At 32.1% G+C, this 21,759-nt stretch overlaps 1 protein-coding gene and 1 long non-coding RNA gene across 2 annotated transcripts in view; one reads left to right on the forward strand and one right to left on the reverse strand.

Annotated features, from left to right (window-relative positions):
* LOC127728969 (papilin-like) overlaps positions 1 to 21,759 on the forward strand; it is an 89,429-nt gene that overhangs the window by 10,664 nt on the left and 57,006 nt on the right. The window contains exons 4-6 of the mRNA XM_052236549.1: positions 945 to 1,262; positions 4,773 to 4,934; positions 6,125 to 6,218. Of these exons, the coding sequence (XP_052092509.1) occupies positions 945 to 1,262; positions 4,773 to 4,934; positions 6,125 to 6,218 (574 nt within the window). The remainder of the gene's footprint in view (positions 1 to 944; positions 1,263 to 4,772; positions 4,935 to 6,124; positions 6,219 to 21,759) is intronic.
* Positions 11,279 to 20,837, reverse strand: LOC127729869 (uncharacterized). Its single transcript, XR_007994875.1, has 2 exons — positions 20,761 to 20,837; positions 11,279 to 11,568 (listed from the first exon to the last, which is right to left on the reverse strand). It is a non-coding gene; the product is annotated as an uncharacterized LOC127729869 (long non-coding RNA).

Genomic DNA, 21,759 nt, shown 5'->3' on the forward strand with positions numbered 1-21,759 from the left:
CACCAAAGTTCAAATTTAGTGGTAAGCAATTATAGGTCTTTTTTGGAAGTCAACCAATCATTTTAAGGTTTTGAAGACTTCTTTCAGAATGTTTCCATTAATTTTCAGAGCTTTTTCTTTTTTCAGATTTTAACGTTACAAATTACACATATTTACCATAATTATGATAAATTGAATTTTAAGCTCTGCCTGGATGGCAAATTTCCACCAATAAATGAACCCCTATAGAAAAAGTTATCAAAAAGTAATCCTGATTTCCAATTTTCCTTTGCATTTGGTCTTGTGTGATGAAACTTGTGAGTTTTGAATTTGACCCCTAAGAAATGAATCCCATGTTTCTGAACTGAAAATGTCAATATGTGATAAAAATATATAGAGTAACATGTAGCTGAATGTTTATGGAATACCATTGGCACTAAGTATATATGGTAATTTGGGAAATTATGGTTTTGAGAACTTATATTTGATCTAGCTTCATGATCTAAATACAAAAGTTTTCATTTTAAACTGTGGAATATTTATTCACTGAAAATTTGCTTTCCCAATTACAAAATTGTTCTGACAGTAATTAAGTTCAGTTGTTAGTGCTATTTTGTACATATTTTCATGTTGTATTGTATAAGATGCATGTAGCCCTTTTTATTTGTTTGCAATGGAATGATTCACTGATATGAGAAAAGGGGAGTTAACTCTATGACTATAAATAAATGATTCATTTATTTTTTGTTGTTTGCTTTACATCCAGTGGCAAATATTTCATGCATGTTTAGGATGAATATAGATATATGACAGTAATAGCTAAATGTTAAAATTCAACATTATAACAGAAGTTAATCTGAAAACAGAAAAATATATTGAAGTGGAAGAACAACCGTAAGAGGATAATATTTTTGAAAATGTCATTTTAAAAATAATATTGAACTTGTAAATCTTTTATTTTTTAGAGACAATTGGATGTACAAATGCAGAAAAAACTGCAGACGGCACCAAAACCAAAACATGTTGGACCAATGATCAATGTAGTGATGACCACAACTGTGTCACACATCTAATGCTATGTTGTCCTATCTTACAATTGCCAAAGACAGTAGAAACAGACAATTTACCAAAGACAGATCCAGAACCAATTAAAGCATGTAAAAATCCTGAAACAGACATAAATGGCTTGAAAAAAGCTTGCAGTAAAACGGATATGACTTGCAGCAAGAATTACATTTGTAAGATGGGAAATTGTTGTCCTGTAAAACCTACATTGATTTCTGGTAGGTCAAACAAAGCTCTTATTATTTTTTGTATTGAGAAACTAAATTACCTATAAGACTTTGACATGTCTGATGTTCCATGTAAAGCAAATCTAATAACTTGAATTTTTCTAACATTGGTTAATTTGGAAATAAAATTGAGAATGGAAATGGGGAATGTGTCAAAGAGACAACAACCCGACCATAGAACAGACAACAGCAGAAGGTCACCAACAGGTCTTCAATGCAGCGAGAAATTCCCGCACCCGGAGGCGTCCTTCAGCTGGCCCCTAAACAAATATATATACTAGTTCAGTGATAATGAACGCCATACTAAACTCCAAATTGTACACAAGAAACTAAAATTAAAAATAATACAAGACTAACAAAGGCTAGAGGCTCCTGACTTGGGACAGGCGCAAAAATGCGGCGGGGTTAAACATGTTTATGAGATCTCAACCCTCCCCCTATACCTCTAGCCAATGTAGCAAAGTAAACGCATAACAATACGCACATTAAAATTCAGTTCAAGAGAAGTCTGAGTCTGATGTCAAAAGATGTAACCAAAGAAAAGTCTTTTTATCTTGTAAATATTTTTGTAGATTTTAGCACCAGGTTTTTCAGGCTTTTTCCTTCTCTGGACCATTATTGGTCAGTTACCTTGTTTTCAGAAATTTACTTCTTTTCTTGAATATGCCATTTCAAAGTACTCTGTTAATACATAAGAAGGGTTAAAAAAAGTTTCATTAAAGAACTTAAATTCTGTCTTTAAATCCTACTTGTTAACAAGAAAAGTGTAAGTGTGCCGATTTTGAAATGATATTTTCTGGTTACACATCCATTTTCTCCTGAACATGCTGTATTGAAATACGAATTCTTTAAAATTTATAGAGATAAATGATTGGATTTAACTCTACAAAGCATTCTCTGTTAAAGTTGATTGGTTGAAAAACATGGTGTCACAGTATTCAAAACAAAGCGACTGACAATCTGGCAGTGGTGATCAAACTATTTAAAACGAAGCTTTATATTTCAGTAGGTAGAAGACCTAGATGCTTCATAACCTTGTATGCAAATACCTTATGTTATTAAGTTTCTGTCTGTCATATGTCCATTTGGTATATAGGTTCCTTGCAACGTCTACATGTCTGTCAGTTTGAGTTCACCTGAACTTGACCTCATTATATTGATCAGTGATCAAGGTTAAAGTTAAGTGATTATGTCCTTTCTCAGATACTATAAGCAGTAGATCAACCAGATGTGGTGTATGGAATGATTGTAAGGGGTACATGTTAGTCAGGCATGTTTCATCAGACCTTGTCTTTTTCTCTGTTTTTCAAATACTATAAGCAGTAGGTCAACTATATTTAGTGTATGGAATGATTGTTAGGTGTACGTGTCTGTCTGGCAGGTAAAATCTGACCTTTACCTCATTTTTATGGTTCATTGGTCAATGTTAAGTTTTTGTGTTTTGGTCTGTTTTACAATTACCATATAAGCAATAGGTCAACTATATTTGGTGTATGGAATAATTGTAAGGTGAATGTGTCTGTCTTACAAGATTTATCTGACCTAAATATAAAGTTTATGTGATACTTGTAGTAAAACCATTATCTTTTAGACTTTCAACATAGAATTTCAGACATTTGTGCACTCTAATTCATTATTATTTCTCTGCAACTACCAGTCAGTTTTATCAGAACTTGGCAGGAATGATGTGTGTTAGGTCTGTCACACATATGCTCATTTGATTAAAATGAGATTTGCAGCCAGTTATGGTTTTTTCTTATGTGATTTGTCTCATTGTTCCTCGGTTAAATTTGTTATAAACATTATAGATGACATATCAAGGAACAGTAAATTTTCATCATCGCTTGAGGAGGAAAGTTTTAATTTGCCAAAGTAGCAGTTATAGCATATCTTAATTTAACCCCTGTAAATTTTATGGCTTTGAGAACATCATATACAGATAATTAAGCTTCTGAATGTTTATTCATGATGTCCTAGATCTAAGTCAGTGTGGGTGTTCTTGAGAAAGTGTCAAAGTATCATATCATGTTTCTTAGGCACCATGACTACACTATTACATGTACTCATTATTTTCTAACACCCAAAAATACAATGATCTTTTAATTACAATTTATCATGACTTTGCAGACGACAGATGATCCAAGTAATCTTGAGAAAATGACACAGATGTGGCAATGTCACACAACTCCTTTATTGGATTGTATAAATTGATGGTAATCTATGTGTTAATTACAGATTATAAAACTTTTCATATTAATCAGTCTGATGTAAAAGATTTCGTTACAACATACATGACATACTGAACAAGTATAGAAATGCAACACAATCCTTTTTAGAAGACAATTTTTGTGTTGCCTGTGACAAAAGTCATGGACGGCAAGACATAGCTATAGGTACTGCTGTTCCAGCGGCGTCAACAATTGTGAGGTTTTCTGCCTCAGTTTGATAGGAAATACTTGTGATAGATCAATGATATTTTTTATAAAGTTGCATTACTATTAGTACATATCAGTTTGATGACTATTTCGAGGCTCTCCCTCTAGGTCATGGCATAGTGAATTTGAAGTAATTAGCAATGTTGCTGTCCATCAGATTGTCTTTTACTGAATTTTCTGTCGACAGGCAAGACATATCTCTATGTCAACAGTTAGGAGATAACTGTATTGTATTTTAAGCTTTGACGGCATCAATTGGTGATTTGATGGTCGCAAATTAAGTTTACTGGTGACGCATTAGCAGAGCCAGTAAACAGGTATATGCAACCATTGTGAACTGATACCATGAAAATTGGTGACGTTATCCAATCAAAATGAATGTTACAAACGATGTTGCATTAGAAATAATCTTCTATTTCATTGTTAAACTTTTGTTACTGGTTTTTGTTTAAAGTTGAAAAGGAGTGATATGTCCTTTGATATCTTTACTCTTTGGTTTTAAGGAGTCTAGTATTGTTAATAATTTGATATATATCTAGGTTTTTGTATTTCAGCATCAGAACGGGTATTAGTAGGTCCTTTCCTTCAGAAGAGAACATGCTTGTAGGTTTATGTTTTGTATTTTAGCACCAGTAACCACCAGTAGTGGTTCTTGTCCATCAGTAGAGAACATGCCTGTAGATTTATGTTTTGTATTTCAGCACTAGTTACACCAGTACTGGTTCTTGTCCATCAGTAGAGAACATGCCTGTAGGTTTATGTTTTTTTATTTCAGCACCAGTAACAACCAGTAGTGGTTCTTGTTCATCAGTAGAGAACATGCCTGTAGGTTTATGTTTTGTATTCCAGCACCAGTAACAACCAGAAGTGGTTCTTGTCCATCAGTAGAGAACAGGCCTGTAGGTTTATGTTTTGTATTTCCAGTAACAACCAGAAGTGGTTCTTGTCCATCAGTAGAGAACATGCCTGTAGATTTATGTTTTGTATTTTAGCACCAGTAACAACCAGTAGTGGTTCTTGTCTATCAGTAGAGAACATGCCTGTAGATTTATGTTTTGTATTTCAGCACCAGGAACAACCAGTAGTGGTTCTTGTCCATCAGTAGAGAACATGCCTGTAGGTTTATGTTTTGACATTCAAGACAGTATAAGATGTGAAACAGTTCAAGATTGTCAAGGGAATCAACTCTGTTGTCAAAGTGGATGTGGATCTGTTTGTACCAATCCAGGTATAGCTAGTTAAAAATGTCGAAAAAATGAAGAGACTGATTCCTATTACCGTATATTTCCAGATTGGACTTTGTATTCATTCATCTGTACATCAGTCTAGCATTTTTTTTTGTATTGCTTTATTAATGCTATTTATCCAAATTTTGAACAATATTTATGGTTCTTTGTTAGAAATATTTCTTAATATAAAGATAAGGAGATGTGGTATGATTGCCAATGAGACAACTATCCACCAAAGATCAAATGAAGTGGATGTAAGCAAATAAGCAACCGTATGGCCATCAACAATGAGAAAAACCCATACCGTGTAGTTGTCTATAAAAGGCCCCGAAATGAAAAATATGAAAAAATTCAATTGAGAAAACTAACGGCCTAATTTATAACAAAACAATTTACAGAAAAAACAAATATGACAGACATGAACCAACGACAACCACAGCTAGCATTCATTCAGAAATTCCCTATTTGAGTACAAAACAGATAAGCTATTTATTAAAGAGTTGTTAACTTAGGTTAACATTTTATTTTTGGAAACTCATCTGTCAATTTGAGGTCAGTTGGTCAAATATTAAGCTCAAAATAGTTAAAACTAGTGTTTAAGGGAAAAATCTATTTTCTGTGCATATTTTGAATTTGCAACTTAAGAGAGGGGAAAGATACCAAAGGGACATTCAAACTCACAAGTCGAAAATAACTGACCATGCCATGGCTAAAAAAGAAAAAGACAAACAGACAAACAACAGTACACAAAACACAACATAGAAAAACAAAGACTGAGCAACAAGAACCACTTCAAAAACTGGGAAAACGGGTGGGGAGAGGGGGGGGGGGGGGGGCTGTCTCAGGTGCTCCAGAAGGGTAAACAGATGCTGCTCCACATAATATATTCCAAACATAAAGGATTGACAAACTTTTGCTCAAGTTCAAATTAGCTCTGAAATGTCTGAAAGGAGGTGTTTGTTCAAAACCTTGCTTAGTTTGACATAGAATTGACATTTGTCAGCTTGGATATAGTGTATTATATATGTATCACATAACTGTATAAATATTGGATTTTGTGTATAATTACGCTTTTTAGATCCTTAGGCAAAGTTGAGCTTGCCCAATTTGAAATGTTCAATTTTGATCCATCAAAACTATAGTTCCAAGAATAAAATAAAAAGTATACAATTTGTTTAATTTTTTGTAGAAAAACCATTGAGTATATGTCAGATACAATTGAGAATGGCAGCACTACAGTTATTTACAAAGAAAGATATATGTTCAGCGATATTTTTGCCAAGGTAAATTTTTATTAACAGTATAGGGTTTTTATAACAATACCATACTTTAGATATGTTGCTTTTTTCTTGAAATTCAAAATGGAAAAAAGTTTTATCTGAGCTTATTCAACAATGAACATATGATATCAGTAAACACAAGGGGATTCAGTTGAGAATAACTCTAGGTTGTGATTATTCACAGAGAATGCAGGTCAAAGTGGGAAATTATTTTCTAAATACTGTAAATTCAGAAATTATTGTGTGCATTTATTATTGCGATTTTTGAAAAATGGGCAAAAATTGGAGATTCAATAATTATTGTGATTTTAGGAAAATCTCCATACAGATATATGTATCAGATATCAGAATGTGAGTTCTTATTATTGTGATACTCATCAGTTAAAAACCTGGCAATCCTTTCTGAATTCACAGTATCTCTCTGTATATATTCTTTTTGTAATGTATGAGAGCTTATCTAGGTGCTAGTCCAATCCTTTGTAGAAGTTGGTTTTATGAATTGCATATAAATATTTTATATTTTTGTTAACTTATGTGTTGTTGTTTTTGTTTATAGACCTTTTTGAGATTCTGTGATATTTGACTGAAAAATTTGCAACACTACTTGAACGAATGACTTCATACAACAATCACTTTTGTTTTATGGTGTCTAACATTTTCTTTTCTGATGTATAAATATTACAGGAATTGTCTGTGGTATGCTGTATTGGCAGACAAATACCAATTACCCGACTTAGTCTTTTATTCATATAAATGCCATCTTTTAAATCTGAAAGCTAGAGATTTTCACTGTGGGCTTTGACAATCCTAGATTTCAATGCGATAGAAAAGGCAGTCATACTGCTTTTCTGATTAAAGCCCTATTATCAGTCAAAATTTTCAAATTTGCTGAACATATTTGTTGCTTGCAAAATTATACCCTTGAAATCCATAATCACCGGAATCAGTATGTGTATATTATATTCTACAAAAGAAAATTTTCTAGATTTAAAATTAAAGGTGCATTGAGCTGACAGTCTGATTGAAATACAGATCCTATGTTTAAGCTTTGCCTTACCAGGATCTGACAACACTCCGTTTTACTTTTTGATCTGTTAATTATTACATCAGCCAATGATTACTAACTGGATCTACCTGGCGGCGAGTGCATAATTATCAAATAGTTATAAAATTCTGAATCCTGACAATATGCATATTTTCAGGATTATGAATTTCTTGAATTATACACTAGTAATTGTACATATATTCCACAATAGAAAACTTTCATTCCAGAAAACTATGTTGAACAGTGCACTATACATGCAAAATGTTATTAAGTTCAGATAGACATCATCTCATGAATGATTAAAGAAAATAAAAATCCATTAGTAAGTGCTTAAACATTCAGTAAAATGAAAATATTCAAGCTAAAAACTAGTGGTAGTATTTGAGCAGTCAACCCTATTCTGCAAAATATCTAGAAAACAAGAAATTTCCTTTTCTTTTCTATAAGTGAATGATCTTATTAACCTGATAAATAATGTCATATAAATACATGCTGTTACTAAGTTTAGTTTTTGTTGTTGGTTCATGTCTGTCATATTTGTTTTTTTTTGTATATTGTTATGTTTTAAATTAGGCAGTTAGTTTTCTCAATTTAATTAGGGCCCCGTCTAGTAGCGGGTCGCCAAATAGTGATCAGTCTGACCCTCCGTCCGTCCGTAACAAATTATGTCCGCTCTATATCTAGAGAACCGTTTTAATTTCATACTTTGTACTTGACATGTATATTATCCAACACCATAGGGTGTGTCATAATGTTTGTACAACTTCCTAGGTCAAAGTTCAAGGTCAGAAACTTTGGTTTTAGTTGACACCTCCATGTCCTATGGTAAATATTGTGTCCGCTTTATATCTTGAGAATCGTTATGATTTCAAAGTTTATACTTGACAGGTATATTAACCAACACCAGAGGGTGTGTCATAATGTAAGTACAACTTCCTAGGTCAAAGGTCAAGGTCAAAAACTTTGGTTTCAGTTGACAACCCCATGTCCTATGGTACAGATCATGTGCACTCTATATCTTGAGCTTGAGAACCATTATGATTTCAAAGTTTCAACAATTTAAATGGCATAATTCTGGCTTGACAAGTAATGCGAAATAACCTATTTCAAGAAGTTTTTTTTCTCTTTTATATTATATTTCTAAAATTAAGGGTAAAGTGTATCCGGTGTGCTGTTTTATAGCAAATGTAACCTGCTCTAAGAGATTCAACCACTAACATCATTGATAGTCAAATAGTAACCTATTATTTACAGCGGGGCCCACAGAGATGGCTCCCATCTCAATGATGTCTAGTTGTTTCATATTTTTCATATCTGGGCCTATCCCTATAGCTGACTATATGATAAGGGTTTTTCTCATTGTTGAAGGTCGTACAGTTGCCTATAATTGCTTACATCCACTTCATATGAACTTTGGTGGATTTGTTTTCTCATTGGCAATCATACCACATCTCTTTTATTTTTATATTTTTGTCTCGCTCACAACATGTTGCACGGATCATAGAAATAGCAGGTGTCTGTCAGTCCATCCGTCCGTCTTTCCGTCCAGTCTTTTTCGCAATCTCACATGTACAATTCTTACCAAATCTTTCTAAAACTTATATTATAGGTTTATATCAGCATTGTCTGGGACAATTTTTAAAAATCAGTGCTGATCAACTATTTTTAAAAGAGTTATGCCCTTGGAAATATCAATTATATAGAAAATTTATTGTTAGAGCTCTCATGTGTACAATTCTTGCCAGATTTTTATGAAACTTATATCAAAGATTTATATCACCAATGCCTCGGACAAGTTTGAAAATCAGTGCCGATTAATTTTTTTTTAAAGAGTAATGCCCTTTGGAAATATTAATTATATGGAAAATTGCATTGTTAGTGCTCTCATGTGTACAATTCATGACAGATTTTTATCAAAGGCTTATATCAGCAATTTCTTGGACAAAAGTTCGAAAATCAGTGCCAATGAAATATTTTCAAAAGAGTTATGCCCTTGGAATTAATAATTTTATGGAAAATTCCATTGTAAGCACTCTCATGTGTACAATTTTTGCCAGATTTTTATAAAATTTATATCAAAGGTTTATAGAAGCAACGGCTCCGACAGGATTTGAAAATCAGCGCCTATCAAATATTTTAAAAAGAGTTATGCCCCTTGGAAATATTATTTATATTGGAAATTTCATTGTATTTGCTTCCAAGCCTTTATTTCTTTAACCCTTACCATGGGGTGACTATCATATAGTTTAAATATGATGCTTGTCGGAAGATATTTTGAAAATTTTACTTTGCTATGGTATTTTGACCCCCCCTACCATAGTATATTGAACCCCCTACTAAAGACCTTTAATTTCAATAATTCTAGGTGTTATTTTACTTTGCCATGGTATTTTGACCCCCATACCATGGTATATTGAACCCCCTACTATAGACCTTTAATTTCAAGAATTCTAGCTGTTATGACTCCTTTACATAGTTATTATACTCCAATAAGTAGTTTGTATGTATTTTACATGCATGATAAGATATTTTGAAAATTTTACTTTGCCATGGTATTTTGACCCCCTGCCATGGTACATTGAAACCCCCCCCCCCCTTTTACACCTCCAATTTCAAAATTCTAGCTACTATAACTCCTTTACATAGTAAACTATACTCCATTAAGTAGTTTGTATGTATTTTACATGCATGAAAAGATAGTTTGAAAATTTTACTTTGCCATGGTATTTTGACCCCCCTGCCATTGTATATTGAACCCCCTACTATAGACCTTTAAATTTAAAAATTCCTGCTGTTATAACTCTTTTACATAGTAATTATACTCCAATAAGTAGTTGGTATGTATTTTACTTGCTTGAAAAGATGTTTTGAAAATTTGATCTAGCCATGGTATTTTGTCAGTAACTACGAGTACCCTTATTTTGATGCTGTGTGTCTATTGTTTTTATGTTAGTAGTTTTTGTGCCCCTTCCTATCGTTTGAGTTATAGCCACTTACAACTGATCTTTAGTTTGTTCTTATGTTGTGCTGTTACACCACTGCCCCAGGTTAGGGGAGGGTTGAGCACTCACAAACATGTTTAACCCTGCCACATTCTTTATGTGCCTGTCCGAAGTCAGGAGCCTGTAGTCCAGTGGTTGTTGTTGGTTCATGTCTCTCATATTTGTTTTTCTTATACATATATTGTGTTGTTATAAATAAGTCCTTTAGTTTTTCTCGTTTAATTTTTTCGCATTTTTCAAGCCCACTATGGGTTTTTCTCAATTGTTGATATAAAAACAAAAACATTCACATTATTTGAACTTTGGTGGATAGTTGTCACATTGGCAATATGATACCTCATCTCCTTATCTTTATATTGAGCCACAGCTAGACATTTTTTTTTCATCTATTTTTTAATCTTTTTAAACTTTGTGACAAAAGGCAATGAAGGTAACAATTGGGGTATCAAGAACATTGACTTATATAAAACAATCACTTCATACTTTAGATATGGATTCCATTTTCTGAGTTTAACTTGTACTATACTGAATGACAGAAAAAAAATGTGTCCAGTAAAGTTGGATTTGAGAAGAAAACCAGTCATAACCTTCTTTGGTATGCTCAAGCCAACCTAACAACACACACTGACAACAAAAACATGAAGACATCCAAAGAGCTGGATATATATAGACAATGTGTTCGATAATTTAAATCATGTTTGAATTTCTTTGAGTCTGGAAAAGTTGTAAAAATTAAACCAAGACTTTCATTTTTCATGTCAGGGCCTTTTACAGTATGGGTTTATCTCATAATTGTTGAAGGTCGTATCGTTGCCTATGATTGCTTACATCCACTTTATTTGGGCCTTTTATAGCTTACTATGTGGTATGGGTTTTGCTCATTGTTGAAGGCAGTACAGTGACCTATAGTTGATAACTTCTACATCATTTGGTCTCTGGTGGAGAGTTGTCTCATTGGCAATATACTTATTTTGTTACTGTACGTGTGATGACTCTTACAAATAAGTAGAAACAAATAAAAAAGACAACGGTCTTTAATTAAAAGGGTACATTAAGATCTAAATATATTTGAAAAATAAATATGACCTTCTGTCTACTTCATCGTCCTCATTTGTATCTTTGATTTACGAACATTGATTTTTTTGTCTTGCAAATTCCGCAGATAGCTTTAACTCTTCTTGTTTTGGTTGCTGTATTCTTCATGATAGCCATTTGTAAGCTTTTTGTTTTCTTTTTGCACTTTAAACAAAGGATCTTTCTTTCTCCTGCTAATTGGATCTTTTCTTTTACTTCTTTAGCAGCCATTCTACAACATATTTTTACATGTAATTTAATGCATTGGAAATATTGTTAATTTATCCTGACAATAATCTGGATTCGGTTTCACAAAAAAACTTACGACTAAGATTGGTTGTAAGTCTTGAACAATTCAGTATACTTACGATCAATCTTTAAGTCGTAATTTTTTTTGTGAAACCGACTCCAGGTCTATATAAATATTCATAATTTTGAAAGTAAGTACCGGTACGTCAAATTAGAAGAGATTAATTTTATTTTGTGTAGAAATTCCAATTTCACTGTTGTTCATTGTTGTTGCTGAAATATCTTTACGTTATGCACAAACCTTCGGGACATTAACTTATTACGTTACGTCCCTACGGCGATACCAATTGTATATTTCTTAGTCATTATTAAAATACCATCCAAATAATCAAGTCTTGCTCCGATCTTTCAATGGCGACGACGATTAAAATCCAAGAAATTAGCAGAGTTAAGCGGCGTAAATAAAGAAAAAAATTAACGGAACAGAGAAAAAAAGAACTGATAACTCTAAAAAAAAAAAAAGAATTCAAAGAAAGTTATGCTAAAACAGAGATTATGGACCGCGGAGAGCCCCAGAGGTTAACAATAGTTAAAGAAACGAGGAATTTACGTTCACAACCATTTTTAACGTCGGAAGATCAAATATCAACAGGAAAACAATGGGAAGAATGGCTGGAGAGTATAGAGAGAGAATTTAGATATTTTAGGATTAATGAACCTGAAGATAAAAAGGATGCTCTAATCATTTATGGGGGAAAAGACATAGCAAGACTAGAAAGAAGCCTAAGAGATGAAGAAGGAGAAGATGAATATAAAATATTAAAGAATAAATTAAACAAATATTATTCACCAAAGAGGAATAAGCATCATGCCAGGTATTTATTCTTGCAAATGAAACCAGAAAGAGACGAAAATACAGTGACGTATGTGGCAAGGCTCAGAGAAAAGGCACATGAATGTGAATTTGAAACAACATATGAAGAAAGAATACTGGAACATTGTATTCAGACCATACACAACCGGGAATTAATAAAGAGAGCTATAAGCAAAGGTTGGACTCTGGATAAATTTGTTGAAGAAGCGGGACAAATGGAAGATACATCTTTACAGATGAAAGACATGAAAGGTGATCAAAGTGATTACAGCATAAGTTCAGCAAATAAAATACAAAGCAACAGATCAGAGAAAATGTCCAGCATATGGTAAACAATGTAATAATTGTGAACGGTATAATCATTTTGCATCAGTGTGCAGAGCAGAAAAGAAGGGGCAAGTATAATATAATAGTCAGCAACATAATAGATCTGTCAACTATAAAAACAGAAGAAATGTGAAGAAAACAATAAAAGAGGCATATGAAATAGGTACCGATTATCAGGTTGTCTGCATATTGATATCGTAAAATATCAGCTGCGAGTCACAATATGAAGCTTTTTGTCGAGTGAGCGCAGCGAACAAGATCAAAAAGGCTTCATATTGTGTCGAGCAGCTCATATTTTACAATATGAAAATAAGTACAACCAGATAATTGATTTATCGGGTTGTATTTGCGTATTTTGCATGATAGAAACAAGTGTTTTCTTTATTTCATAAGCAACCGGAAGACTACGTGATAAGTTTGGGTCAAACTTATCAACGTAGATTTATATATTATGACTTTGGTGATATGTCCGGGTCAAAGTTATTAAGGCCGGGTCAACGTATTTGACGTCACAAAGCCGTGATATGCAATTTTATTAAGAGCTGAGCAGAGTGATACAGAAAGAGGGACGACCGATAAATTCAAATACCGACACATCAGACTATGAAGAAGATGAAGATTATTTTGGACAAACTATCAAGCACATAAGGAATATACGAAGAATAAAGACCATACAAGGAACAAGAGACATTACGGTAAGAATTGATGATGTAGATGTGAAGGTGGAACCTGATAGTGGAGCTGATGTGAATGTGATGGATGAACATCAATTTGTAAAATTTCAGAAAAAAACATACGGCAATCCAGTTTTAGAAAAGAGTAAAATCAAATTGAGTACATTACAAAATTCATTTCCAATAAAGGGAGAATTTAAAACTATAGCAAGAAATGAAACATGTAGCACAGAAACAAAATTTATTGTTGTGAAAGGAAAAATCAATTCTCCACCCTTAATAAGTAAATCAACTCTGATTGAGCTAGGGATGTTACAGATTAGAGCTAACGGTTTTTTTGTAAAGACAAACCTCTTGAGGATACCAGACAATGGACCACCTTCCAACTCAGTCAATATACTTTCAAATTTCACAACAAAAAGTCGGGGTAACGGTTCTTGTTTTTTCTTTAAAAAACATTGAAATTAAAATTAGTTATTTTATATAGGGGATCTTAATTTTTCCTCATTGAGGAAACATTAAATGATAGAATTGGTTAAAATTTAATGAGAGGAAACATTAAATGATAGAATTGGTTAAAATTTAATGAGAATATTGCTTTTCGTAAATACTTCCAAAACATAAAAAAAACAGGGGTCACATGCCTTATTTTCTTTAAAAATCCAAAAAAGAACAAATTGTCCAATCAAATACAATATAATTATCTGCCCTTAATTTTAATAGGATTTTTCTGAAAATTTTAAATACACGGAAACTTTGTTTTTTGATAGTTTAATCCTAAAATTTCAAGTTTAAGATGTTTTTGTTGTATATTGAATGATACTTGGTAAAATATTTTTAAACCCAAAAAGTAATTTTGCAACATAACCAGAGGGGATGCTCAGAAAAAGACACCTGACCTTGGGGTCATAAAAGTTTCAAGTACGATATTCGTACTCATACTCAGAAATCAACCAATCAAAATCCAGGATTTGGTGTTACTAGCACAAATTCTGTACTCGGAGTGCTGAGTAAAGTTTTATGACAGAGAGCCCCAATCTACCTTAAACAATCATTTTTTACCAGTTTTAGCATATGCATAACAATAGTAGGGGGCATTTTGTTATCTGGTCTGTGCTTCAGTCCTGTTGGAGGTTTAAGATTTATCTTGCCTCAGCGATGTACTTATGGTTCAAAGGTGAGACTTAATTAGGCTTGCTGTTTCCGATGTCATATGGTATTTTGAACCCCATGGAAAATTTACTCCAGTGTCAATTTTCCAAAGTGGGAAATTGAACCTCCCTGTTTATTCTTTCAAGATACTAATTGGGTATAAATAGTTGTATAAGGATAGTATAGATTCAAATTCTGATTCCTGATGAGGGGGGTTTAATTTTCCATGGTCAAGGATTTAAAATACAATGGCTAAGTAAAAATGTTTAAACATATTTTCTAACATGATTTATTCAAACTAATGACTTTTAAAGCATTACTACTATATAGAGATAAGAAGATGTGGTATGACCCTGCTTTCATGATATTCATGTATTCATGAATTAGGAAGAATATTCATGAATATTCATGAATATTCCAGTTTTATTCATGGGTACTATTCCAGTGTAAAAGTTATTCATGAATAAGAAGCATGAATAAACTGAAATATACATGAATTCTTAATAACTGTATGGAGACAACCAAAAAGAATTCAATGCCTAAAACTTACTATAATGAAGTTTCTTTCATTCTAAAATTTATTTGGGGACAAAAGAAACCTTTTTTTGGGACATGAATAATCATGAATAAACTTGAATGTTTGGACAGAATTTTTCTAATACATATTACATGAATAAGGATGAATAATGATGAATGAAAATTGGAATTAAAATATTTCTCGATTGTGTGACAAACATGAATAAGCAATGAATAAAGCTGCATGATAATGACTTAGAATTATGTGTGACCAACCGCATTAATATGAGGCAGGCATTACCTGTGAAAGGGGACGAAGTCTATATAAATTTTTTTTTTTAATTCAAACATATTTTAAGTTCTAAATCTGTTAAAAAAGAAACGGAAATACCGTAACGTTTCCGATTTTGGTTCTGTTGTTAGGGATTTTAGTTGTGACGTTATTTTAGTTATGACGTCATATTCAATGTGAACAAAGAAACGCTATCATCAGGTAACGTTTTTTCATATCAAAGAATAATTAGAAATGAAATTGTTATTGTGTTCCTTCCTATATTTTACTGGACTGATAAATATATATTTCACTCAAAGTCTCATGACAAACGAGACCGGAAGAAGGAAGTAGATTTCTGCGCAACTGCGGGAATTAAAAAAAGTTACAAAAATAAAGTTAACGATTTTGAGCAATAGTACAATGAAAATTTCGGGAAATTTTCACGATTTTTTTTTTTTTTTATTGATTTTTCTACTGTAATAGGGGACAAGGTCCCCTTATTATAAATAATACTGAGGAAAAATTACAAATATAATTTGTTCTAGGATTTTGTTGTTTATTTGGACTTTTTTTTTGCCGAGGAAATATGTTCAATAATTAGATGAAAAAAATCATGAATATTTCATGTGACTTATGTTTGATTTTTTCAATGACCCCCACCCTCAAACTGCTGCTTTAAAAAATAAGATGCCCTTTTTTCAATGCCTCTCCCCCACCTGCTGCTTCTAAAAATGAAAGATGTCCCCTTTTAAAAAAAATTCAAGCCTCTCCCCCCTCCCTTTATTTTCTCCTTGAGGCCCTATAGATGACACATTACAAGTCCCTTAATACAAGGATGATTTATTTTAATGGACTATTCTTTTTTACCAATTTTCAATCTTTTTGACATCAATAAATAATGATATGATAGTATTTCTTTTAAAAAAATCTTAAAAACATTTCGTATGCCTAAAAAATTGTGTCATCAAATATTTCTTTTTAAACATGAAATCTGTAGAACCTCAAATAGGGGAATATTATTGCCCAACCTCATCCTCCTATACAATAAAAATTAACAATTATAAATTACTTAATACACATACAAAGTCCTTCCATAATATTTGTCTTTTTATAACAAAGTTATAGACTGAGTGGTTTATTATATGCCACCTGCTGAGATCACATCTGGAACTAACTTCACTCTCAATGGCCTGAATGAGACCCCACACAGGAAAATCTGTATACATATTTTTAATCTTGAAATAAATTAGATGAATATTCTAGAGTAACCATGAATGTGAATATATCCATTAATATTTTTGAACAACCATGAATGTGAAATATCCATGAATATTCTAGGATAACCATGAATGTGAAATATCCATGAATATTCTAGAATAACCATGAAGGTGAAATATGTGTTCTTGAATATTGAATGTAGGAATATTCTAGAATACCATGAATACAAATATGAGGGGCAGAAGGTCTTTGTGGGGCTTTTATTTTTTTTATTATTATTATTTCACATTCATGGTTATTCTAGAATATCCAACCATTCAATATTCATGGATATTTCACATTCATGGTTATTCTAGAATATTACCGGTACATCATTCAATATTCATGGACATCTTATTTCACAGTAATGGCTATCCTAGAGTATTCCACTATTCAATACTCATGGACATCCTTTTTCACATTCAAAAATATTCTGTAGATAAATATTTATGTTAATTCTTGGTTATTCAGTTCATACAATATTCATGTATATTCAAGGTGCCATTTAACATTCATGAATATTCATGCATTGTAACCTTGAATATTCTGGAATATTCATGAATAATTCCAGTTCATGAAAGTAGGGGAGTACATGCCAATGAGACAACTCTCCATCCAAGTCACAATGTGCAAAAAGTAAACAATTATAGGTCAAAGTACGGCCTTCAACACAGAGCCTTGGCTCACACCGAACAGCAAGCTATAAATGGTCCAAGGACACAGTTATCGTCCTTTGGTTTTCTAAAACTGTCTACGAATATAGTCCCTAGTGTGAACAGTGTATAACTTGCATTTTTTTTTTATACACTTTCCCAATTTATTTCTTGATATTTTATGCATGAAATATTAAGTAAGGGGATGAAATTACATGTTAAAAAAATTTGGGTGCTGAATCTTTATGTTAAGTAGTGATTTGGTCCAGTTAAAAAAGGTCAAAAATTAGAATGTCTGAAGCTGTCAAACTGAATTTTAGCCCCCCCTTAACACAGAATTGTCAATATTTTGAGTTAGAGCTGGTAGAAGTTTCTATAATTTTGATATTATTTGTATCAACAGTAGTACACTACACTGTAAAAATCTTTTTGAGATAGAGCAGGTGCGATTTTTTTAATTTGAATTGATTGTCTAAAAGAAATGCACTACGAAATAACTGTGTTCTCGGGCCTAAGAGATGAATTCCGTAAATGTAGATTTTGTACTTTGGCAACTTTCCTGAATGGTTTGCTGGTTTCAATTTGTCAAACTCAATAAAAGTAAAGGATTTACATCTTTGTTTGACAGAAGTTCTGTTAAAATGTCCCATTTTGGCATTATACGGCTAAAATAAGCATTTTTAAAAGCAGTTTCCATTTTATGCCTAAGAGCCATGCTGACTTTCTATCTGACAGCTTTTTATGTTCCTGATATTTGTGTTTCTATGCTTAAATCAAATTTAATTAACCATTTGTGAACTCTGAATCTAGAGAAAAGTAGATTATCACAGAAAAAATGTGCAGAATATTTGTATTTATGTCCATGGTTAAACAGCCTGTTTGATGTATGTGAAATGTGAAGAGCTTTGTACATAAAATCTGTAGTCCATCACAAATACTTCACTAAGTCTGTAAAAAAAAAACTCTACAATGATCAGTACACCCTATTCATTTCATATGCTACCATAATTTTCTTCTTTAGGATAGTAAGTGGTTCAAATATATGCCAATTGAGACTAAAACTACATGCAAGTTTTCCATTGAAAAGTGAAAAACTGGTCATCGATCAGACCATACTGTCTGCAAAAAAAAGTTGAATTCAAGAGTCCTTTTGCAATTAGACTTCTTGTATCATGACATCTTAGCATAGAAATGAGCAAAAAGTAACAAATTTCCATTTCTTATAGCCTCTGTGTGCATTTTTATATGTAAATATTGGCTACGGCCTAAATCGACTCTAAAAAATTCTCAGTCTTACTTGGCCTAAGACCATTTTATTCTCATGTGGTATGCTTTTTGTAACTTTTCTTTACATTTAAAGTACATTTAATATATATGAAAGTATGGTTAAAAAACTTCAAAAACTTCAAATTGGTTGAAAAAAATGCATGTTTATGTAAGGCTTCCCTTAATTCGAAAATCTCTATTTTCAGGCACAGGCTCATATAAATTTGACTTTTGAATAGCTGTAATAAATCTGATAAATCAAATGAGTGTTCTGTTGCTTTTAATACTTATTATATTATATTCAAGAGTATTTAAAAAGCACATTTTTGCAATATTTAAATTTTTTAGGCCAAAATCTTGACAGTTGAAAATATTTGATTTAAACGTCAAAAATAAACATCCAAATTTCAATATTAAAATGGCCCTAGTTTCTATAATATATATCTTATGGCCATGAAACTTGGCCAACTATCTTATAATTTCCTAAGCTTAGGTCATGCAAAGTTTTATTAAAATTGGTCAAGTCTTTCTATCCTATTAGGTCCAAGGACACAGTTATCGTCCTTTGGTTTTTTGTTGTCTACGAATATAGTCCCTAGTGTGAACAGTTGTTATGTAGTATTTTATTTTTGTTGTGTGTGTTAATGTTTAATTTTTACATGATCCTGTTTGGGGTTCAGATTTGCAAATATCATTTTCATTATTAATTAGATAATAATCTATTATAAATATTCAATCACAATCCAAATTCAGAGCCGTTTTAAGCTTAAATGTTGTGTCCATACTTGCTCAACTGTTCAGGGTTTGACCTCTGCAGGAAAATCTTGTTTGCTGTCACTCGACAGCCTCTTGTAATGAAAATAAGAAGATGTGGTATGATTGCCAATGAGGCAACTCACCACAAGAGACCAAATGACACAGAAATTAACAAATATCAGTCAACCTATGGTTTCCCTGGCTCATATGATCATGTTCTCTCATTGACAAAATTCAAAATTGATTAAAATCCTAAAACGGTACTAAACGTGTTTCCATCCTTTCATACCATGTCATTGCAAGGACTTAATGTATGTTACAATAATTTTGAAAATTAAAGTTTCTTTAGATCTATCTGTTTAATCTATATTCATAAGCTAAGATAAGATAAGATATTTCATAATACAAAATCAATATAACAATCATATGTTGATAGACTTTATCACTATTTGGGAATCTGCACCACTTGACCCGAGAATCTGCGCCACTTGAACTATTTACGTCATACTACAATAACTTTTCCTTTGTGGCATCAAACATTTTAATAATACTGTGCAAGAATTGCAGATAAAATAAAGTATTCAAATTAAAGTAATTAAATAAATGATTGAAGTTTAACAATCAGGAATGATACCACTCTAGCACCTGATACACTATTTGGAACTAATTGTGTCTCTTTTTCTCTTGGAAAGTCCTTAAAATTGGAATTAACACTACATATTGGAGCTCTTGGGGACCCCCCCCCCCCCCCTTTTTTTTTATTTGGTCATCATCTGTGTCTAAAATTCATTTTTACAATAATACCAGAATGAATTGATTTGTTTAATTTCAGTTATTCATACTACCCTTACTATTTTATAAATATTTTGAGAAAAATACACCTTGAGTTTCAATAAATCTACGGAGTAAAATACAACTTGAGTTTCAGTTACTCTTGATGTTAATAAATTTATAGAGTAGAATATGCTCTTGAGTTTCATAACTCTTCAAGTGCTCATTATGATAACATTCAGAGTTTTGTCTTAAGTTCTGAAACTTTTAGTGATTCAAAAAAGAAAACAATTGCTAAATCTATATTTTTTAAAGCTGGGTTTTTTGTTTGCTTGTTGGAATTTTTTCAGGTATTTCTTTTTTCCTTTTTTTTGTTCTTTTTAACGGCTGCCACTTATTAAAAAGCCAGCCAATACTATAAATAGTTTGCATAAATTCTTCAAATAGCAATTCTAAATTTCACACAGTCTTAAACTGTTTTCAATATCCAAACTTTGTAAAATAGAGAATAAAATCTGTTCAAGCAGAGACATATGTCTCTGGTTCAAGTAAATAAATCAGATTTATTAAAAGCTAATATTATTAATTACATTTATTAATTAATTTTAAATAAGTTGAAATATGTGCTAAATAACTTGCAGTGTATGCAAAATACCTTAATAACAAATGTTGCTCAACTGTCAAATTATTCAACTGTGTGGACCCTCAAGTCTTTAATTTGAAACTGACTATATTTTCTGAAAACGTCATGAAGAACAGATCAATCAATACACTCTAAAAATAGTACGTGTATACACCAATATGAAAGTAAACAAAAATGGCCTTCCAGTTGACAAGTAGGATTTGGGATAATTCTAACATTATAAAAGGATAAATATGGATTAGATAAGATGCAGTAATAACATTTGAATGAGGTAATTATGTTGTAACTATGAAAGATCATTACGCATAACAAACAACTGTGCAAAAGTGAAAATAAGTATGACCTAGTTTTGCGGTAAAATTTACGCCGGGAAATACGAATGGAATGAATGAAAGAAGGCTAAATCACTAAAAGTAAAAGAGAATTACTATCAATAATCGCGACACAACAATAATTTACAAGTATTCAATTGAATAGTACACTTTTCAAGTAACCAGAGACATGTGTGTGTATATGTCTCTGAAATAACAGATACGTAATAAAAATAATTTAGCATGTTCAAATTTAGAAAAACAAATAAATATACTCAACAATCAGTTCTCTTCGGTATTTAACAACAATGAAGACAAGACTACCATAAAGAAAATGAAAACCAACCCGTACCCACACATGGAAAACATCACTATTTGGGAAAACGGAATACACAAACTACTGTCAAATCTTAACATACATAAAGCATCAGGGCCAGATGAAATCTCTACAAGATTATTGAAATCAATAGCTCCTGAAATATCACCAATACTTACCACCTTTTTTCAAGCCTCAGTCAACCAAGGCACATTACCATCTGATTGGAAAAATGCGAATGTAGTACCAATATTTAAGAAAGGGGATCGTAGCCAAGCATCAAACTACCGACCTGTCTTGCTAACTGCAATATTATGTAAACTATTGGAGCATATCATCTGTACCAATATTATCAAACACCTAGAAAGTCACTCCATCTTGACT

Source organism: Mytilus californianus, unplaced genomic scaffold (genome assembly GCF_021869535.1).
Source record: "Mytilus californianus isolate M0D057914Y unplaced genomic scaffold, xbMytCali1.0.p SCAF_2, whole genome shotgun sequence".
Taxonomy (NCBI): domain Eukaryota; kingdom Metazoa; phylum Mollusca; class Bivalvia; order Mytilida; family Mytilidae; genus Mytilus; species Mytilus californianus.